This window comes from Sprattus sprattus (assembly GCF_963457725.1).
Source record: "Sprattus sprattus genome assembly, chromosome: 3".
Taxonomy (NCBI): Eukaryota; Metazoa; Chordata; class Actinopteri; order Clupeiformes; family Clupeidae; genus Sprattus; species Sprattus sprattus.
Window position 1 is genome coordinate 15668662 of NC_137922.1, and position 21241 is coordinate 15689902.

At 40.7% G+C, this 21241-nt stretch overlaps 2 protein-coding genes across 2 annotated transcripts; both read right to left on the reverse strand.

Annotated features, from left to right (window-relative positions):
* Positions 1–2124: 2124 nt before the first annotated feature.
* LOC308362217 (carboxypeptidase O-like) lies at positions 2125–7745 on the reverse strand (the record flags this gene model as incomplete). The annotated part of the gene is made up of 9 exons (XM_080834779.1): positions 2125–2384; positions 2764–2848; positions 2931–3133; positions 3754–3847; positions 4145–4261; positions 4364–4468; positions 5471–5572; positions 5805–5865; positions 7681–7745. 9 exons carry the CDS (start codon positions 7743–7745, stop codon positions 2125–2127), a joined length of 1092 nt encoding a protein of 363 aa, XP_080690905.1.
* An 8046-nt stretch (positions 7746–15791) lies between these two features.
* Positions 15792–20888, reverse strand: LOC308361576 (carboxypeptidase O-like; the record flags this gene model as incomplete). The annotated part of the gene is made up of 9 exons (XM_080833965.1): positions 15792–16051; positions 16431–16515; positions 16593–16795; positions 17414–17507; positions 17805–17921; positions 18024–18128; positions 19416–19517; positions 19750–19810; positions 20824–20888. 9 exons carry the CDS (start codon positions 20886–20888, stop codon positions 15792–15794), a joined length of 1092 nt encoding a protein of 363 aa, XP_080690091.1.
* Positions 20889–21241: the final 353 nt, after the last annotated feature.

Below are 21241 nucleotides of genomic sequence, written 5' to 3' on the forward strand. Positions count from 1 at the left end.
TTACACACTCCTGAAGCAATCCATTTGGCCAAGAGTCTTAAAGTAAGAGTTAGCGTAAAGTGTGAGCTGGCATTGTATATGAGAGGAGAACCATGATCTTGGTACCCAGAATAGCAGGGACCTGGGATTGTAAGACGTGTGTGATGCCTAACTTTGGTGCCCTCTACCTTTCATTGTATTCAGTCAACCAGTTGGAAACATACTGTATATTTGCTAGTATTTTTTGTTGTTATTTTTGTTTAATTGTTTTTTTCCCCCATGCATTTAGAAAAGGTAACTATTTAATATAGAGTGCTATATTTATGATGGGTATGAATGACATTGGTCATTATTGTGGAGGACCACTTTTGTAAAAGTGCATTTTTGTTTTGAAGGATTTTTTTTTTTCAGTTATTGTTTCGCATTGGGTGCGGATGCTAGTGTGGCTAACACTGTACAGTAGTTGTATATGTTTGTAAAGAACAACTGTTTTGAGGTCAGCCTCCCAGTTCAGTTTTTAAATTGGTTTTATCCATAAGATAAGTAGCTGACGGACGAGTAGTAGTACTGACATATGCTGTTAGGAGTCTTTTTAGTACAAATGTGAAATGATGCTGGAAAAATGGTCAATCAACATGAAAAAAAAGAATGAAACGGACTTGGTCAAAAGGGAAAATCCTCACCTGCAATGTTGTATTTTTGTGTATCTGGTCTTTCTCACAAGGAAAAAAAAACATATTCTTTTATTACCGCCTAGTCAGTCTCCTTGAATTGAACCGCTTAAGAGCAGCACTGCTGGAACATGCGATCAGGACCAAGGTGAGCCTTGGACAGGAACTTGCTTGCGGTTTTGTGAACTGAACTGCCAGGGGAAACAAAAGCTGGACTGTGGGTCTGTCTTTTCTAGTGTAGCAACTATGCGTGTGGTGTGTTCACACAGCTGTGTTCAGTGCAGTTGAGGCCACTAGTCTCATGTTTGTAAGAGATGAGAGCAGTGAATGGAAAAATAGCTTCTTCAGGACCTGTGAGTTCCAGGAACCTGAGGCTTCATCTCTCTCTGTGTGGGTGTGTGTATGAATGATTCCTCGTGATTTGTGAGTGTATGTGGAGTCACATCACAAGCCCTTCAGATAAATAGTGGTTTCATAAGGAGTCATGCACCTTAAAGCAGGACATCTCTGTGGCCGCTTGACCCGAGTACCCAATGCCCTCACCTTTGACCCCTCACCTTTGACCCGTGGCGCTCAGTTCTGTACACTCCAAAGCAGTCGGCTCACCCATATTTAAATAAAAAAAAGATCAAGCAAAGTCTTATTGAAACAAAGTGCAGGAAGTATCCATGTTACAATCCCCTGAAAGACATATAATATATAACAACTTAAACATGAATTATGTTGATGACAATGTATTGTTATCAATGTGGGAACAGTGTATTGTCTTAAATGTTACCAATAAATTTCAATTGGACCAAGAAATATGTTTGTATTATTGGGAGATTTATTTGTTTATGTGTGTGTGTTTGTTTATTTATTTACTTGTTTATTGACGTTGTTTGCAAGAATAGAAGGGGGAACACAACTTGTGAGTCAGTTGGTGATGTGTAAGAGGGAGAGAGGCCATTCAGCATGAAAGTTGAAGGTATGAGGACATTGTTTCAGTATTGCGTCATCTTACTATAAGCTGTGGTTTATAATATCTTTTAAAGTCCTTTAGTCCTTTAAAGTACTTTCTTCAGTTGTAGCTATACATACGGTGACCAATAGGAAGACCAAATTATAAAAGTACACATTAATAGATCAAATGTAATATCATCTGTCTATCTCTATTCAGTAATTTTAGAACATAGACTTAAGAGCATCACCATTAAAATGTGGACTGATACATATTTACGTACCTACACCTGTCCTAGAATGACGGCTTTCTTTTTTGGACGCATCATGTGCTTTTTATTCATTTTGGTGCTCTAACCCTGAAACTGTTTGCACATATCGCAACACAAAAAGAGACCCATAATATTATATTTCTTTACTGTGTCATATAAAGATGGAATTCATCATTTATATGATTTCTTTATCTTAGAGAGGTGCCTAGCGCATAAAGGAGCAATCTGTATTTAAATCCCTCTATGTATGCAGGTCTCCTCCTTTACAGAAGGGCTAGCAGTGTTGAGGCCAGTACTGTTGTCCACAGGGTAGCCGTAATACTGGCAGCAGCGTTGTAGAAGGCCTTGTCGTGGACGTAGGTGAGGATGGAGCGAGCACCCTCATAGGCCTCTTCACAGGTGGGCTGGATCTGGTCTTCGGGGAGAACGAAGCCGTGTTCACCCTTGTCCCTCAGCTCAAATGCGAAGGAGTAGGGGATACCGACGAGACGAGCCCAGTCCATGGAGGTGCCTCCTGCAGGGTCTGGGAAAGGTCCATCAGATTACATTCTGTTCTGTACAAAACTCTATCTTCTTATCAGCCTACCTGTATCTCTTTGTAACTGTAAGTATTGATATAACTAAGTGAAAAAGTAATGAACTATTTTGTCCCAGGGAATTAATGCTGTGCTGTGTCAACTTAACCATCTCTAGCTGAAGGTTTGGCACCTAGAGAATTAAGGACTGGTTAAAAGCATCACATTCTAGAGTTCTTTGTAAAAAAGGGTAAAAAAAATAGGAATGTAAAACCTGTATACTAAAAGCAGTGTTTCATGCTCTGTAGTATTGCATTTACTTCCCGAAAACTCCCAGTTATTTGTAGCATTGTTTGAGTGAGTGAGAGACGTGTGTAGATAACGTACATAATACTTCTGTAAGGGAACCCACTACATAGTCCATTCCGTGAGCTGCCTTGATGGCTTTGGCTGCAGCATTCACCACCTCCGTCTGAAGAAAAGGTCACAGGAACAAATCAGTTCGAGCTCCCAGCCAGTGGGCTCTGCCTGTGTCTGTCTGTTGCTAATCTTACCAGCTCATCGTAGTTGGGGGCCTTGATGTTGGGGTGGCCGTAAGGGAAGAGGATCTTCTGGCCGAAGGAATGGATGGTCAGGAAGCAGAGGATGTCTTTGCTCTTGAGCTGCACGAAGTCCACCACAGCCTTGGTCTCAGGCTCTGATGTGGCCTTGGGACCGTGGTAGATGTTGGAGCAACAGTCCTTGGACACACCAATGGCTGCAAACCCAACATCAGCATTCAGAGTCTCAAATCAAGTGATCTGGAGAACATCACTTACATTCCAGCTCTGACATGAAGGTGATTTCATGTCATTTTTCATGAGAACATATCCCAAAGGGAAATCATAGGGCTGGCTACTACATACCAACCGATACAAGAAGAAAGGAAATTCCTTTGAATTAACATTTATTGAAGAGTTGTTGCACGGTGTAAAAATTAGATAACTATACGTTTACTTAAAGGATTTTAAAGCAAGGGATAATGTATAGTGCGTGGTCATTATCGAAAAATAAATCCTGACGGGACGAACAGGTCTTGTTTCTGGCTTTGCCTCAGTTTTATATTTCCCGGCATGACCTCACTCTCGGTAAGTAAGTAGTTTTAATACCAGACCTCCTAACATTGGGGTGGCCCATTCTTTTTTGGGATGGAATTTTTTGACACATTCTGAGGAGCCGTATAATAATAATCATTCTTATATGGTACATTTACATAGTGTTCAATACTCAGTCAGAATACAACTACAGCAATTAAAATGTTTCTCACACATGCAGTGTATATCAAATAATTCCTTCTCTGTTGGTGTGTAGCAAATGTATCCACAGAATAATACTCACTCCCCCACACGGCATCATAGTTGCGGTTGAGGTCTGTGCCTATGCAGTTGCAACCACCCGTGCCTGGTGATCTGTTTTTCCTCCACAGCCGAGTCTGGAGACGTGGGCATCGATACATATAGTCATATATAAGACCAAGGAAAGAAACAGCGCACTGAGTGCCTGTGTACACTACATCTTATGTTCTTGCTCACGTGTAAAGACTGATCGCACCACGTACTGCCTGAAAATTTCTCAAAATGTATGACACCATAAGAATGATCTTCATAACGTGTTATCTCACGCTCATCTCACACTTGTCCACCCATTGCAGTGCTTTTTAGGGAACTAATGTGTAAAAGCAGATTTTGACCGAAAAATCTAATGGTTAATAGGTTCCAAAGTTACACACCGTGTTGTCTGTCCATGTGTACGTGTAGCCATCGACATTCAGCACAGGGGTGATGTAGAAGTCCAGGTTCTTGAGCATCTCCCCCACCTTGGTGTCGGTTTTGTAGGTGCGAAGTATCTGTGTCAGAGACAGAGAGTAAGGTGAGTCATAGCGGGATTTCCTTACAGGCCATCTGAAAGAGCCGTCACAGTGTTTTGATAAGGAGGTGAAGCAACCTACCTCTTTGACAAAGTGCTGGCAGAAGGCCGGGGAGATCCATTCTCTGGCGTGGATACCACAGTCCATCCAGATGGCCTTCTTGTTTTCGGCGGATTTCAGGCCAATCTGCAGAAGTGATGATATCTTAAGTAAGCCAGCATGAGAAGAAGGCCATGGGCTCAACGACCACAGCCTTCAGGTGCTGGTAAAAATGTTGATTTCCAGCACGAAAGGTTGTGTATGAAAATGTCCTTGAATTTGAAAGAAAATCACACTTTTATGATTCGAATAACCACAAATTGATCAGATATATAGTGTAGAAATTGTCAATGTTGTGAATCATCCTTTCCAAACCATCCTTTGGGTTTCTTGGAGCATCAACACTTGTGGAATTGATTATGATCTAAAAATACATGATTCTTAAAGGAAAGTGAACATAAATAGAGCATATACACAAATAAGGATAGCCAAGGGCTTGTTGCAGTTATGAGTTATTTAGCTTTTATTTTTGTCTCATCTTCACTGTCACTTATCAAAACTGCACATGTATGTGTGTATACTGCAGCTGCACTTACAACAGGTGTCCACAAGGGGGATGACAAACAGCACTACGAAATTGCACGTTCCAAAGTTTATTTACTGATCGGCTTGAATGACATGCTCCGGTAGATCAGCTATTACAACGGTGCTGAAAGCACCTGTGGAATGTGAGTGATTCAGGTTTAGTAGTCTTTTTAAAAAAATATCACCATTAATTTAAATGGTTTAGATGAAATAATTTCTTCCACCTTTAACATCCTACTCTTTGGCATTTCAGCTGATATTGTGAGCTCAATCACTTACTGCATTGCCTGTATGTTTGCTTTTCCCCTGGTTGCATTGGCTGATAGTGTTATTCTTTACAGGACACTGGAGTATCAAACCTGTCCCCTGATCGCAACGCCAAAGAGCCAGGCTCATTGGTATGGCATTCAGAGCACATGCTCAACCCTCAACCCTAGTGACGGCACTTTGTAAAAAGACACTGTTGTGTATTATGCTGCAGACAAAGAGTGAACTCCAACCCCTGCATCCTGACACGTGCCCCATGTGTACTCTTGAAACGTGAGGTAAGGCCTGGCTTTTTACCTTGAGGAATGCAATGTCTCTGTTCTCATAGGACTTCCCATAGACCGCGCTGGACACCACTTCTGGGTTCTCGGTTTCAATCTGCTTCATCCATGCCGTGATCTACAGACCATCACACAGCATTAGCAAGGATGAGGACAAATACAAAAATTAAATCGTGAATGTTTACCACTACACCAGTTACAACACAATCTATTATAGTTATAGTAATGTATTTAGGTATTTACCAAATGCTTTCACCTAAAGCCACTTGCAAAAAAATGCATGGTGTGATGTAAGTAATTTCGTTTCGTCTGCTAAAGTCGAGGTGTTCCACAGAAAATAGCTCTCTCACCTCAGGCAGCGGGTGATACTTTGTGTAGTCATAATTTCTTGGCTCCACTTCTGTGAGCACTCTGCCCAAAACAAGCAACACAGAGATTTGCAGATAACATGTTTGCTGATCAGACAACTCTAATCTGACTAAATTGAAAGACAATGGCAATTTCTACTTAGATAACATAATTTATTGATACTTGAAGACTGCTGTACTTCAGGATTGGAGAGATGAAACATTATCTCTAGTTGAAAGACTAAATTGGATGCCTATATGAGTAATATAACAATCTACTGCTACTGAGGTCCCTGACAGTGTAAAATGAATAAAGTGTAAAAATGGTCAATATGTGTTGTTTTTTCCTAATACTGTGGGAGAATCATCAACTTCACCAATCAACTCAAAACAAGAGTGAATACCAACAGAAGAATATTGAAGGGGTTTTAGCAAAAAAAAATGGGCCGCTACCCACACGGTTAGCTGTGTTGCTCATTCCACAAATGCACGATCCTTACAAGTTGTACCTCGTTGTAAAGGTGACTAATCAGGCTTTCCAACGATATACAATACAATACCAATTGGTATTATTAAAGAGGAGAAATAATCGACAGAAAAAACGTTTCCGAATTTTTTTGAGGCGTTTATGATAAGCTCAAATAGATTTCATGGGATCATGAATCCTGTGAAGATCCACTATCAACACATCAAAGTTTTACCCAACACAACTTTGTTTTGTTGATAGTGGATAGCTTTTCCATGAGTCAGATATTACAGATAAAATATTTCTTTGAAGCACCAGCTTTAGAGTATAGCAACCAGAGCTGGGTAGAGTAAGCAAAAGCTTAGAGTGTTGTTACTTAAGCAATATAGCACGAGTGGGTGTGGGGTAGGTAAGGGATAATCCCACGTGTGGTGTTCGGCCGTAGCCACCGAGGCCGCAGGCCGAGTGGCATAGGCAACAACACCCGTGGGATTATCCCTTACCTACCCCACTCCCACACGAGTGCTATATTGCTTTTATAAAACAATTCTACCGTCAACAAATTAACATTTCAACAGGAAATGATTAAAAATGGTTTATTTTTCGCCATTGTTTCTCCGCAACAAAAAATAGTTCCATTGTCAACGTCTTGGTTTGGAATTTTAAGAATTTAAAATTAACGGTTATCATCAACGCAAATTTTTCATCGCGGAGTGATTTATTATTAGCTGTGAAAAGTCCCGTAACTGTTGGTATGTTGACGAATAACCTATAGCATGGAACGTCTCTCGTCCAATCAAAAACAGCTAAATTACGCGATAGAACCCAATTGTTTTATAATTTATAATAATAATAATGATTCAAGTAGAAGTAAAGTTCCTTAAAGTACAAGTAACAGTTCAATTGTATCTCACAAAATGAGTACTCAAGTATAGAAACAACATAACACAGACATCAGCATTCAACTAAATCACATTCCAAATAAACCAAAACAAAAAAGCAAATTAACAAAAACTTGTAGGCTGGAGGTCAGCTGGTGGCCATTTGGGTTCCCTGAGTGGAATTGCTTTGTGGTGAGCTGAAGCAGGAGAGACTGCTGTTAAGACTAGTTTTTAACGTTATGGATAGGGGAACAGTAGGCTACACTTGAGTGAAGCACCCATAATAATGCCTTTGATCCCATTTATGAAGATGTATTCATTATATATAAAATATCAAGTTATGTAATATTAATTGTACATTATCAGGCATTATTACACTTATCTGTTTAGAACAAAAAAACGTTTTCAGAGTTTTTTTAGCCCACTTTTGGCAGCCAGTATTCAATATGCATGATTCAATATGCAATCGTTGGCATGTTCAGTGTTTTTACAGAGATAATACCATGTTAAAAAACACGTCTCCAAGGCTCACCTTGCTGTGACTGACTGTCCACTCAGTAGTACCAGCATCAGAACTACAAACACTGGGATCTCCATTATTCCTTCGATCGTCTGTCCTGCAGCCTGTATCAGATAACGTGTGTACAATGTCAGGGGATCGGTTTGACAAGCAGTGATACGAGATGAGTTGAGATGAGATCAGGCACGCTGGAACCTCTTTAGTAGCCTACACCATGAGTCGTCAGCAGCCAGCTCCAGGACCAATTCTGGCCCGCCAGCGCTTTTTTGGGGAAAAGGAAGTTTCTTTTGTGGATGATGTAGCAATCTGTGTTCGTAAGAAAAAGGGAGTTTCTTTTGTGGTTGATGCAGCAATCTGTCTTTATTCCAGTAAAGTGCGCAATCTTTTTTCCAAGTGTGCAATATTTATTCCAGTAAAGTGCAGTAATGAAGCACGTGGTACCAAGGGTCTCAGCATTGGTAGGGACACCCCCCCCCCCCCCCCCCCCCATATAAAAAAATTGATGTTATACAGGCAAACTTTATTTAAATGTATTAACATTTGTGCACTAACTTGTGGAACTTGGAACTGATTTAAACATAATAAGAATAATACAATTCTCCACCTCATCTGAAGCCCTTATGGTCCAGCTGCTGCTTCCAACCTGCACTACATCTGCACTGGATTTCTAAGTTTCCTGAATGCATGTCAAAATATTGCCTTAATGAACAAATTACATAACTGAGAAGTACATGAAGTGCATTTGTTTGTTCTGAAATTAATTTGTAATATGTAGGTAATTGGTTCAGGTTTTATGGAGCTGTACTAAGCCTACATCATCTGTAAGGGAGAGTGGGGTAATTTGTGCCAGCAGGGAAGTTGTGCCACCCCTTTTTTCTAGGGAACCATAGAAAAAATTGGTCAAGTGACCACACATTTTTGAAGAGTCAGCCATTTTTGGAGCCTCTTTGCATGAGAGATAAGCACGTTTAAGTTCAAACAACTGTTTTTTTGCCTTTCAAAGTAAAATTTCTATGATCACAGTTTTTTGATTGTTGTGTCTTGTTATAGACAAGTTTGAAAACATCTCACACATGTTTCAGTGCTTTGGTAAGCTACACTATAATAGGCTTGTAGAAAATCGGCCTTTGATGTTGTAAAATAACTTTAAATAAACCTTAAATGAGTAATTTTGCATTGAATTTGTCTAGCTTTTATATAGCATCACAGTTTCTGAGATGCAAATATACTGTTTTACTTCAATAATCAATGGCACAATTTACGGCAATGTATTCTCTTTAATGGCACAACTTGCCCCCGAACACTTTTTTTCAGAAAGCTATATTTCTTAAATACTAATTCCCAAGGATGCACCACCTCCTGAAATATATGTACATAATAAGTTGGAAGCATTATTGTCACGGCCTTGCTTAAAAGTCACTTAAAAAAAAACCTGGCACAACTCACCCCACTCTCCCCTACTGGATTCATTGCAGTGCAATGTAATATTGTATTGATTAATTATATGCTGCATACATTTGGGCATCCCAATTTATTGCACATTTTTACTACCTACAATGTTTAACATTTATTCTCAAAATAGCCAGTGTGAATGATAGCATTCATGGGTCACATTGTCTAAACATCCCTTAAAAAACAGTCTTTGAATGCAATCTTTACCAAAAATGGACAATTCAACGTCTTATCTGAACCCCTTATGCTGATTAATCATCATCCTGCTTTTCATCTGTAGCTTCAGGCTGAATTTTATCCTGCACAGCAATTCATCAATCACTAACCATGCTAAGTTGACTGCTTATTACTTTTGCCTTCAACAAGACCAGCTACTGCTAACACACTGGTTGAAAGATTGCAGACGATAGGGATATATTTAATACAAGCAAAAGGTACATGTATACACACTAACAACTTTTAAAACATGTTTCCATTGTAGAATGGGTGGCGAAGTAAGGCTAGCAGGGTCGCACTGTGTGGGTAGTGCTAACGACGACATGGGCTTCTTGGTAGCGCCTGTCTCTCTGGGTAGAAAAAAAACTTCTGGCATCTCTCTTCTTTTTAGGTGGCTTTTTCCTATCTACAGAGCACAAAAGGGTCAGAATATTAATGCTGAGACCAAATGAAATACTGATATGAGGCTTTATTAATTCCTGGCGTATTTAGTAGTTTACCGTGACAGACTACTGCCAGTAGCAGCTGTTTTATGCAAGTCAGCTTTCACGTCTCGCAGGCTCGAGTACGGAAGAGGATTAGGGCCACACATGTAAAAAAAAAATTAAGTTCTGACTTTATTCTCAGAATTCGGAGAAAAAAGTCAGAATTTTGACTTTAATCTCAGAATTCTGAGAATAAAGGCAGAATTCTGACATTAATCTCAGAATTGTGACATTAATCTCAGAATTCTGAGATAAAAAGTCAGAATTCTGAAATTAATGTCAGAATTCTGACATTAATCTCAGAATTCTGACTTTAATCTCAGAATTCTGAGAAAAAAGTCAGAATTCTGACTGCAAAGTCAGAACTACGGGTATCTGTAAGGAACAACCTCCGTGGGAGAGACACTTTGCTTTATGCAGTAGGAGGAAACCACACGCAAAGTAGCCAGTAGCCCTAGCCTACTTGTGCTAACATGGCTTCACTTTGCGACTTCTTGCGGGTTCGAGGGGTTCCAGAAGAAGCCATATCGTTAATGGAAGACCAAAAGGTGAGTGAAACTGTAATATGTGTTGTTTTGGTGCCTGGAGTTGCACATGTGTTTGCTAATATGGTCGGACGAGTCAACGAATACATCGCGTCAAAAAGTTAACATTTCGCCCAACCCTTTTAGCTAGAACAACTGCAAACGTACAGTGTGCATGTCTAATGGGTCCATGGTGCATAAGGTGACTGTGTGCAGGTGAGCAGGCTACCAGCAGGTTGGGCAGGCTAAGTGAACAATGCCTGCAGACTCTTGCCAAAATAGTATACCAATAATAATAACCAGTCGGGGTACTAGACGGCTGTTCTTATCTGATAAGTTCTTCTTTGTGTTGTCAAGTAACTTCAATATTGCATTTGCATTGACTAAAACAACGATGGCACGGTCACGTTCATGTATGATTAATGGACTATCCCCACCTGCATCCCCTTAGCTTCAGATGCTATTACCATCCGCCAATATAGCCTGCATATGTGGTGCTTCTGTACTGTTCTCACTTGCAAACACATTAAAGCTCTTGGAGACAGGCTATCGATATGTAGCGTTTGCGATCAAGCGGTCAGTGCATGGGTAAGTGCAGCTCATGTAACTATTTACAGTGTACCGCTGTTGATTTCTTCTTTATGCAGTCTAATAGCCACTCCGTCACTCACATTTCTCAACCACTACTGCCATCTATGGTATAGCACGAGTTATTTGAGGAGATCGCAGGTGACCTACTCAATTAGAACAATTGTGACAGAAATCCAATATAATGGACCCTTCCGCAAACTCCGCCCCCCTTAGCAACGGTTGCTATATCAGTCAAGCATTCACGTTTCCCAGGTTCTCAGCATTGGTATGAATGGCGTGGCAACATGTTTTCAACCGTGTCAATTTCAGCTCTACCCAAAGAAATCACAAGCATTTTTTGAAAAAACGGCAAGATCTCAGATCGAAGCAGGCAAAAGGGTCTGCAATATGCTTATATAGGCTACAACCACGACATTACATGCCGTGTTTGTAGACAGACAAATGCTTAGGCTAACAGGTTCATTCCAGCTATGTTAATGTGTTCTATTATCTAGACAGTCGCCGCTACGCAAACATGTAAGGTGGTAAAACTGAATCATATTTTTAGCAAGGGTTTTCTCACGTTTTCGATGCAGTGGGCAGATTTTAGTGACATAGCTTCTTGGAACAAACGTAGGTGCTTCTGTTTACGTTGCTGACATTCAGCTGATGGGGGGGTTGTCCACATTGTTTGATCCACAGCAGGCATTTCTCTCTCTGGGTCTTGGGTTTCGGGAAGGGATAAAATGTTACCCCTCCCTCCAGCCTTTTTGGATATCGGCTGTCAGAATTACACACTCCATAAGCGCAACGTTTCATTTTCTCTTCTCGAGCAGACGTCTCTCTCATTGACTTCCATTCATCAAAATGGCTCGCTTGACTGAGGTCCCGAGCTTAGTAACCGTTGCTATGCTATGATTGATCAGTTACCGTTTTGGGGAGTGGTCGCGGAAGGGTCAATTGGAACAAACTATACATAAAAAATACTGTAATTGTGTTTATCTAAATACTTACAAAGGCATTTCCCTCCTAAACGTCAATGAGTATGTCAGTTTGTTGTTAGGTTAAAGTTAAGTTAAAGTTATTTAGCTTCATTCACCCCTGGCAGGTCAATCATGAGTTTCCTAATGGCTATTACTATGAAAGTGTCTAGACTGAATTCAAATAAATAATATCAGGTTTGATTGCAGTATTGAGATACTCAAGTGAGTATGTAGATATGTATTTATGTAGATAAGTGAGTAGAGAATGATGCACATATAGATCAGTATTTTCCCACTGACTTAACAGGCTTTACCTTGACATTATATTTGCAATGTGCACTTTAGAGAAAATAATTGTCTTTTCTTTTTTTCCTCCTCATGTGTAGATTGACAGCCAAGTCATATCACTGATGGATGATGCAACTCTGGCAAATTACATTCCCTCCTACGGAGGCCACATTGCTCTAGAAAAACTTTGTGAAAAAATGAAAGTCAGAAAGGAAAGCACCAATGAAGACACAACTCATGCAGATAAAAGAGCAACTTCGCAACTCGGACAAAGAAACTCAAAACAACTCGAAATGTAGCGATAGGATGGATTCACAGTGACAAAAACAAAGCCAAACAGGTGAGGGGAAAGCAGGGAGGTGGCACCAGAAAAGTTCAACTGGAAAATGATGCTGGATTAGAAGAAATCCTTCAAGCGGGAAAGAAACTTTTCTTTCCTGATGGAATATCTCCTAAAGGATCTGAATCAGATTTTGAGTTTGAAGTGTGGGACTTTAAACAGAACCGCCTTACTAATGACACTTGCCTGTCCATTGGCACTATGTATGAAACAGTGAGGCTGACAATGTTACGCTTTTACATTGCAACAAAGCCAAAAGAACTTAAAGATGATGCGAGTGAGACATCAGAAATGCTCCTTGTCTCAGCTCACAGTGGTTTTGAAAACCACTCAGCAGAAGTACAAGTGGAAGATGTCATTGGTGATTTTGATGGAGTCCATTCTGCTTTGGAAATGTCTGTTGTTTCTGAAATAACCTTTGGTCCCATTTATGGTGTTGAAGACGACACGGAGGACACGTTGATCTTTGAGGGTTTGACTATGCCTGCCAGTCCAACTCATCCAGAGGAAGTTATAACAATCGCCATACATAATGCTAACACTTTACATGACATGATAACAGCTTTCTCTGATGCAGAGATTTTGAACAAAACACTGAAACTGACGCGGATTCTTCAAGACAACACAGAAGAAGCATGCAGTGGATCTGGGGTACTGCGAGATGTTCTCAGCTGCTTCTGCCATGAATTCTACGATCGATGCTCACTCGGTGCAACAGTTAAAGTGCCCTTCATTCGCCATGATTTTCCTGCTGAAACATGAAAGGCAGTTGGCAGAATCCTTGTGAAAGGCTACGAAGACTGCCAATATTTGCCAAACAAACTTGCCCTCCCCTTCCTTGAACAGGTGCTTTTCAACAATGTGTACAGTGATCTTAAAGAACATTTCCAGCAGTTTGTGAGCAACCAGGAACCAGGAACGAGAGGTTTTGATAGAAGCGATGACTGATTTTTCCGCAGTTGACTCTGATGATCTTGTGGAAGTTCTCAGCCGCTATGGCTGTAGAACAAAGATAACTGCTGATACTCTTCTTTTGATACTTTATGAAATAGCGCACAAATAACTTATCCAAAAGCCTATGTTCGTTATTGACTGCTGGAAGGAGATCACCCATCATCATCATCTCTCCCTGTGTCCAGAGGCACTGACAAAGTTGTTCTCTGACCTTCAACCAACCACCAAAAAGGTCTGTAAAATGCTCAAATTTGGTACTAATTTGACTACGACACAGAGGGAAGTGGGAAATCATCTGAAGAAATTCATCAGAGAGCAAGATGAAAGCAGACTTCAGAAATGTCTGCGATCCTGCACCGGATCTGATCTCGTACTAACAGACAGCCTTCATGTGGAGTTTGTAGAAATGACAGAGTTCACAAGAAGACCAATTGGGCGCACATGTGGTAACCTTCTGCACATAGCTGACACCTATGAGAACTTCCCAGATTTCCGTTCAGAATTGAATGCAGTTCTGGAAAGCAATGTCTGGGTAATGGACATTGTTTAGATTCCCACAACCAGAACAACAACAACAATTCACTGTTAAAAGACATGTACACGTTTCTATGGACAGAATGGCAAGAAAGAATAAACATTTAGGACCTGCATTAAGCACTTCAGTATGGCCCAATAGTTTAAGAGAACTAACTCCAGCTGTGCAAAAGAAAGCCCAGCTTCAGCTACAAAAGCTCCAATAACTCTGATTAGTTTCTAGATAATATCTGGTTTCATGTATTATGGCGTTGGATTATTCACATACTTCAACTAACTGGCATACTGTCTATCGGCAGTGCCCACCTGATCCAAGTTCTCCAGCTGCACAACACAAACTTTCTGGTTGGACGCAAAGATATTTTGCAGCAGCAGCAATAACTGTGGCAAGCTTCATCACTGCTGTGTGCAGGCAGTTATAGATTATAATGATACTGTTTTTTCGCTACTTTTGTTATTTTTTTGTTAGTAGCACAATAGTGAACCAACCAGGTTAAACATTTCTGTTAACCACCATTGCTTAAAAGAGAAGCCAGCCCTGCACCTGTCTATTGACAGAAACCTAATGTTGTACAAAAGCAAGCTTATTGTTTGAGTTGGACAAATTCATACGGACATTGTCACAAGCTAAAAAAAATATTCTGGTCGTTGTTTAAGACTGCATTTTTATTGACAAGTAATCTGTACAATAACCCATGGATTTGCATCAGTCACACTTGCAAACCAGATATTGACAGCGCATCAATTTTGAAAGAGGAACAGAGAAACGCGATCAAGGCATTTGTCGATCGAAAAGATGTTTTTGCCGTCCTTCCTACGGGATCTGGTAAAAGTTTAATGTATCAGATGGTCATACTATGTTGCTCTGATTGGTTCTAGGTATCCAATTGAGCGAAAAGGCATTTTTTTCCCTAGTTCGATGAAACACGCTCCATAATCACAGCTCAATGGAGCAGTATCAGACTCATATTCTGACTAGAATTATGAGTATGACATTGTCAGGCTAGTATATTTTGCCAATATTGGCCATTTTGGGAGGGGAGCTAAACAGTTGCGGGCCTAAATTGACGTTGCCTACCAACTCAGTGGCAGTGCATTGTGGGACTTGCAGTATTAGTGGTGGGTGCGACATACCGGCAGCCGCAGCCGGCCAGATCTGATAGACATTCCATATTATCTGGCGGGCCAAATAAAATTACTCCGTGGCCCATTCAAATCAATGGAACTTTTTGCAACATTCTGAGGTGCCGACGGGTCGGATGAAATCGCTTGGTGGGCTGGATCTGGACCGCGGGCCTTGAGTTTGACACATGTGATCTAGAGCCTGGGCAGATAGTAAAGAACAGGATGGGAAATAATAAGGACTGAAAAAAAGCACTACTAGAGGTCTTGGGGTGACACATAGATATAGCCATTTAAGAAGTCCACAAGCAAACATTCTTTGGCATTTTGGCAAGTAATACAGCAATAATTGTGACATTCACATGAATTTGTATAAAATGTGGACCGATACATATTTACGTACCTACACCTGTCCTAGTCTGACTGCTTTCTTTTTTTGGACACATCATGTGCTTTTTATTCATTTTGGTGCTCTAACCATGAAACTGTTTGCACATATCGCAGCAAAAAAAGAGACACATAATACTATATTTCTTTACTGTGTCATAGAAAGATGGAATTCATCATTTATATGATTTCTTTATCTTAGAGAGGTGCCTAGCGCATAAAGGAGGAATCTGTATTAAAATCCCTCTATGTATGCAGGTCTCCTCCTTTACAGAAGGGCTAGCAGTGTTGAGGCCAGTACTGTTGTCCACAGGGTAGCCGTAACGCTGGCAGCAGCGTTGTAGAAGGCCTTGTCGTGGACGTAGGTGAGGATGGAGCGAGCACCCTCATAGGCCTCTTCACAGGTGGGCTGGATCTGGTCTTCGGGGAGGACGAAGCCGTGTTCACCCTTGTCCCTCAGCTCAAATGTGAAGGAGTAGGGGATACCGACGAGACGAGCCCAGTCCATGGAGGTGCCTCCTGCAGGGTCTGGGAAAGGTCCATCAGATTACATTCTGTTCTGTACAAAACTCTATCTTCTTATCAGCCTACCTGTATCTCTTTGTAACTGTAAGTATTGATATAGCTAAATGAAAAAGTAATGAACTATTTTGTCCCAGGGAATTAATGCTGTGCTGTGTCAACTTAACCATCTCTAGCTGAAGGTTTGGCACCTAGAGAATTAAGGACTGGTTAAAAGCATCACATTCTAGAGTTCTTTGTAAAAAAGGGTAAAAAAAATAGGAATGTAAAACCTGCATACTAAAAGTAGTGTTTCATGCTCTGTAGTGTTGCATTTACTTCCCGAAAACTCCCAGTTATTTGTAGCATTGTTTGAGTGAGTGAGAGACGTGTGTAGATAACGTACATAATACTTCTGTAAGGGAACCCACTACATAGTCCATTCCATGAACTGCCTTGATGGCTTTGGCTGCAGCATTCACCACCTCCGTCTGAAGAAAAGGGTCACAAATCAGTTCGAGCTCCCAGCCAGTGGGCTCTGCCTGTGTCTGTCTGTTGCTAATCTTACCAGCTCATCGTAGTTGGGGGCCTTGATGTTGGGGTGGCCGTAAGGGAAGAGGATCATCTGGCCGAAGGAATGGATGGTCAGGAAGCAGAGGATGTCTTTGCTCTTGAGCTGCACGAAGTCCACCACAGCCTTGGTCTCAGGCTCTGATGTGGCCTTGGGACCGTGGTAGATGATGGAGCAACAGTCCGTGGACACACCAATGGCTGCAAACCCAACATCAGCATTCAGAGTCTCAAATCAAGTGATCTGGAGAACATCACTTACATTCCAGCTCTGACATGAAGGTGATTTCATGTCATTTTTCATGAGAACATATCCCAAAGGGAAATTATAGGGCTGGCTACTACATACCAACCGATACAAGAAGAAAGGAAATTCCTTTGAATTAACATTTATTGAAGAGTTGCTGCACGGTGTAAAAATTAGATAACTATACGTTTACTTAAAGGATTTTAAAGCAAGGGATAATGTATAGTGCGGTGGTCATTATCGAAAAATAAATCCTGACGGGACGAACAGGTCTTGTTTCTGGCTTTGCCTCAGTTTTATATTTCCCGGCATGACCTCACTCTCGGTAAGTAAGTAGTTTTAATACCAGACCTCCTTACATTGGGGTGGCCCATTCTTTTTTGGGATGGAATTTGACACATTCTGAGGAGCCGTATAATAATAATCATTCTTATATGGTACATTTACATAGTGTTCAATACTCAGTCAGTATACAACTACAGCAATTAAAATGTTTCTCACACATGCAGTGTATATCAAATAATTCCTTCTCTGTTGGTGTGTAGCAAATGTATCCACAGAATAATACTCACTCCCCCACACGGCATCATAGTTGCGGTTGAGGTCTGTGCCTGTGCAGTTGCAACCACCCGTGCCTGGTGATCTGTTTTTCCTCCACAGCCGAGTCTGGAGACGTGGGCATCGATACATTTAGTCATATATAAGACCAAGGAAAGAAACAGCGCACTGAGTGCCTGTGTACACTACATCTTATGTTCTTGCTCACGTGTAAAGACTGATCGCACCACGTACTGCCTGAAAATTTCTCAAAATGTATGACACCATATGAATGATCTTCATAACGTGTTATCTCACGCTCATCTCACACTTGTCCACCCATTGCAGTGCTTTTTAGGGAACTAATGTGTAAAAGCAGATTTTGACCAAAAAATCTAATGGTTGTTAGGTTGCAAAGTTACACACCGTGTTGTCTGTCCACGTGTACGTGTAGCCATCCACATTCAGTACAGGGGTGATGTAGAAGTCCAGGTTCTTGAGCATCTCCCCCACCTTGGTGTCGGTTTTGTAGGTGCGAAGTATCTGTGTCAGAGACAGAGAGTAAGGTGAGTCATAGCGGGATTTCCTTACAGGCCATCTGAAAGAGCCGTCACAGTGTTTTGATAAGGAGGTGAAGCAACCTACCTCTTTGACAAAGTGCTGGCAGAAGGCCGGGGAGATCCATTCTCTGGCGTGGATACCACAGTCCATCCAGATGGCCTTCTTGTTTTCGGGGGATTTCAGGCCAATCTGCAGAAGTGATGATATCTTAAGTAAGCCAGCATGAGAAGAAGGCCATGGGCTCAACGACCACAGCCTTCATGTGCTGGTAAAAATGTTGATTTCCTGCACGAAAGGTTGTGTATGATAATGTCCTTGATTTTGAAAGAAAATCACACTTTTATGATTCGAATAGCACAAATTGATCAGATATATAGTGTAGAAATTGTCAATGTTGTGAATCATCCTTTCCAAACCATCCTTTGGGTTTCTTGGAGCATCAACACTTGTGGAATTGATTATGATCTAAAAATACATGAGTCTTAATAAATAGTGCCCATACAACACTAGTCTTATTATCAAAGAGGGCTCAAACTTAATTTTACCATAACTTCATTACATTGCTATGCGGCAACACTTGACTGGAGCAAGTTTTATCCTACAGCTAGACAGTGACCCAAACCACTGGTCCAAACGATGAAAGCTGATTCAATTTGCTCCTTATTTGATGGGGAAAAAATGTCTAGAAACGTGTCATTTTCTCAGAGAGCCTCAGATTCCCATTGCATGTGCTGTAGTGTGTACATTAGCACTGATGAATGTCTGTCATACATGATTCTTCATGTTCATAAATAGAGCATATACACAAATGAGGATAGCCAAGGGCTTGTAGCAGTTATGAGTTATTTAGCTTTTATTTTTGTCTCATCTTCACTGTCACTTATCAAAACTGCACATTTATGTGTGTATACTGCAGCTGCACTTACAACAGGTGTCCACAAGGGGGATGACAAACAGCACTACGAAGTTGCACGATCCAAAGTCTATTTACTGATCGGCCTGAATGACATGCTCCGGTAGATCAGCTATTACAACGGTGCTGAAAGCACCTGTGGAATGTGAGTGATTCAGGTTCAGTAGTCTTTAAAAAAAAATATCACCATTCATTTCAATGGTTTAGATGAAATAATTTCTTCCACCTTTAACATCCTACTCTTTGGCATTTCAGCTATTGTGAGCTCAATCACTTACTGCATTGCCTGTATGTTTGCTTTTCCCCTGGTTGCATTGGCTGATAGTGTTATTCTTTACAGGACACTGGAGTACCAAACCTGTCCCCTGATCGCAACGCCAAAGAGCCAGGCTCATTGGTATGGCATTCAGAGCACATGCTCAACCCTCAACCCTAGTGACGGCACTTTGTAAAAAGACACTGTTGTGTATTATGCTGCAGACAAAGAGTGAACTCCAACCCCTGCATCCTGACACGTGCCCCATGTGTACTCTTGAAACGTGAGGTAAGGCCTGGCTTTTTACCTTGAGGAATGCAATGTCTCTGTTCTCATAGGACTTCCCATAGACCGCACTGGACACCACTTCTGGGTTCTCGGTTTCAATCTGCTTCATCCATGCCGTGATCTACAGACCATCACACAGCATTAGCAAGGATGAGGACAAATACAAAAATGAAATCGTGAATGTTTACCACTACACCAGTTACAACACAATCCATTATAGTTATAGTAATGTATTTAGGTATTTACCAAACGCTTTCACCTAAAGCCACTTGCAAAATAATGCATGGTGTGATGTAAGTCATTTCGTTTCGTCTGCTAAAGTTGAGGTGTTCCACAGAAAATAGCTCTCTCACCTCAGGCAGCGGGTGATACTTTGTGTAGTCATAATTTCTTGGCTCCACTTCTGTGAGCACTCTGCCCAAAACAAGCAACACAGAGATTTGCAGATAACATGTTTGCTGATCAGACAACTCTAATCTGACTAAATTGAAAGACAATGGCAATTTCTACTCAGATAACATCATTTATTGATACTTGAAGACAGCGGTACTTTAGGAGTGGCGGGAGAGATTAAACATTATCTAGTTGAAAGACTAAATTGGATGCCTATCTGAGTAATATAACAATTTATGATAAGCTCAAATAGATTTCATGGGATCATGAACCCTGTGAAGATCCACTTTCAACACATCAAAGGTTTACCCAACACAACTTTGTTTTGTTGATAGTGGATAGCTTTTCCATGAGTCAGATATTACAGATAAAATATTTCTTGAAGCACCAGCTTTAGAGTATAGCAACCAGAGTTGGGTAGAGTAAGCAAAAGCTTAAAGTGATACTTTATAATAATAATAATGATTCAAGTAGAAGTAAAGTACAAGTAACAGTTAAATTGTAACTCACAAAATGAGTAATCAAGTATAGAAACAACATAACACAGCTATCAGCATTCAACTAAATCACATTCCAAATAAACCGAAACAAAAAAGCAAATTAACAAAAACTTGTAGGCTGGAGGTCAGCTGGTAGCCATTTGGGTACCCTGAGTGGAATTGCTTTGTGGTGAGCTGAAGCAGGAGAGACTGATGTTAAGACTAGTTTTTAACGTTATGGATAGGGGAACAGTACACTTGAGTGAAGCGCCCATAATAATGCCTTTGATCCCATTTATGAAGATGTATTCATCATAATACCTCCCTGTGTCTAAGAATATATAAAATATCATGTCACCTAAGTTATGTAATATTAATTGTACATTATCAGGCATTATTACACATATCTGTTTAGAACAAAAAACTGTTTTCAGTTTTTTTAGCCTACTTTTAGCAGCCAGTATTCAATATGCATGATTCAATAAGCAATCATTGGCATGTTCAGTGTTTTATCAAAGATAATACCATGTTGAAAAACATGTTTCCAAGGCTCACCTTGATGTGACTGACTGTCCACTCAGTAGTACCAACATCAGAACTACAAACACTGGGATCTCCATTATTCCTCTGATCGTCTGTCCTGCAGCTTGTATCAGATAACGTGTGTACAATGTCATGGCGTGTCCATCTAGGGTTTATAGGGATCGTTATCTGATGACACAATATTATCTCTTGTGGGATCGGTTTGATAAGCAGTGATACGAGATGAGATAAGATTAGGAACTTTATTGGCTGATTTGAAGTGGTCCCCAACCAGGGCACAGTCACAAGTAAATACCGCACAAGACAGCGCATTCATTTTGAAAGAGGAACAGAGAAACGTGATCAATTCATTTTGTCGATCGAAAATATGTTTTTGCAGTCCTTCCTACGGGATTCGGTAAAGGTTGAATTTATCAGCTGGCCCCAATGG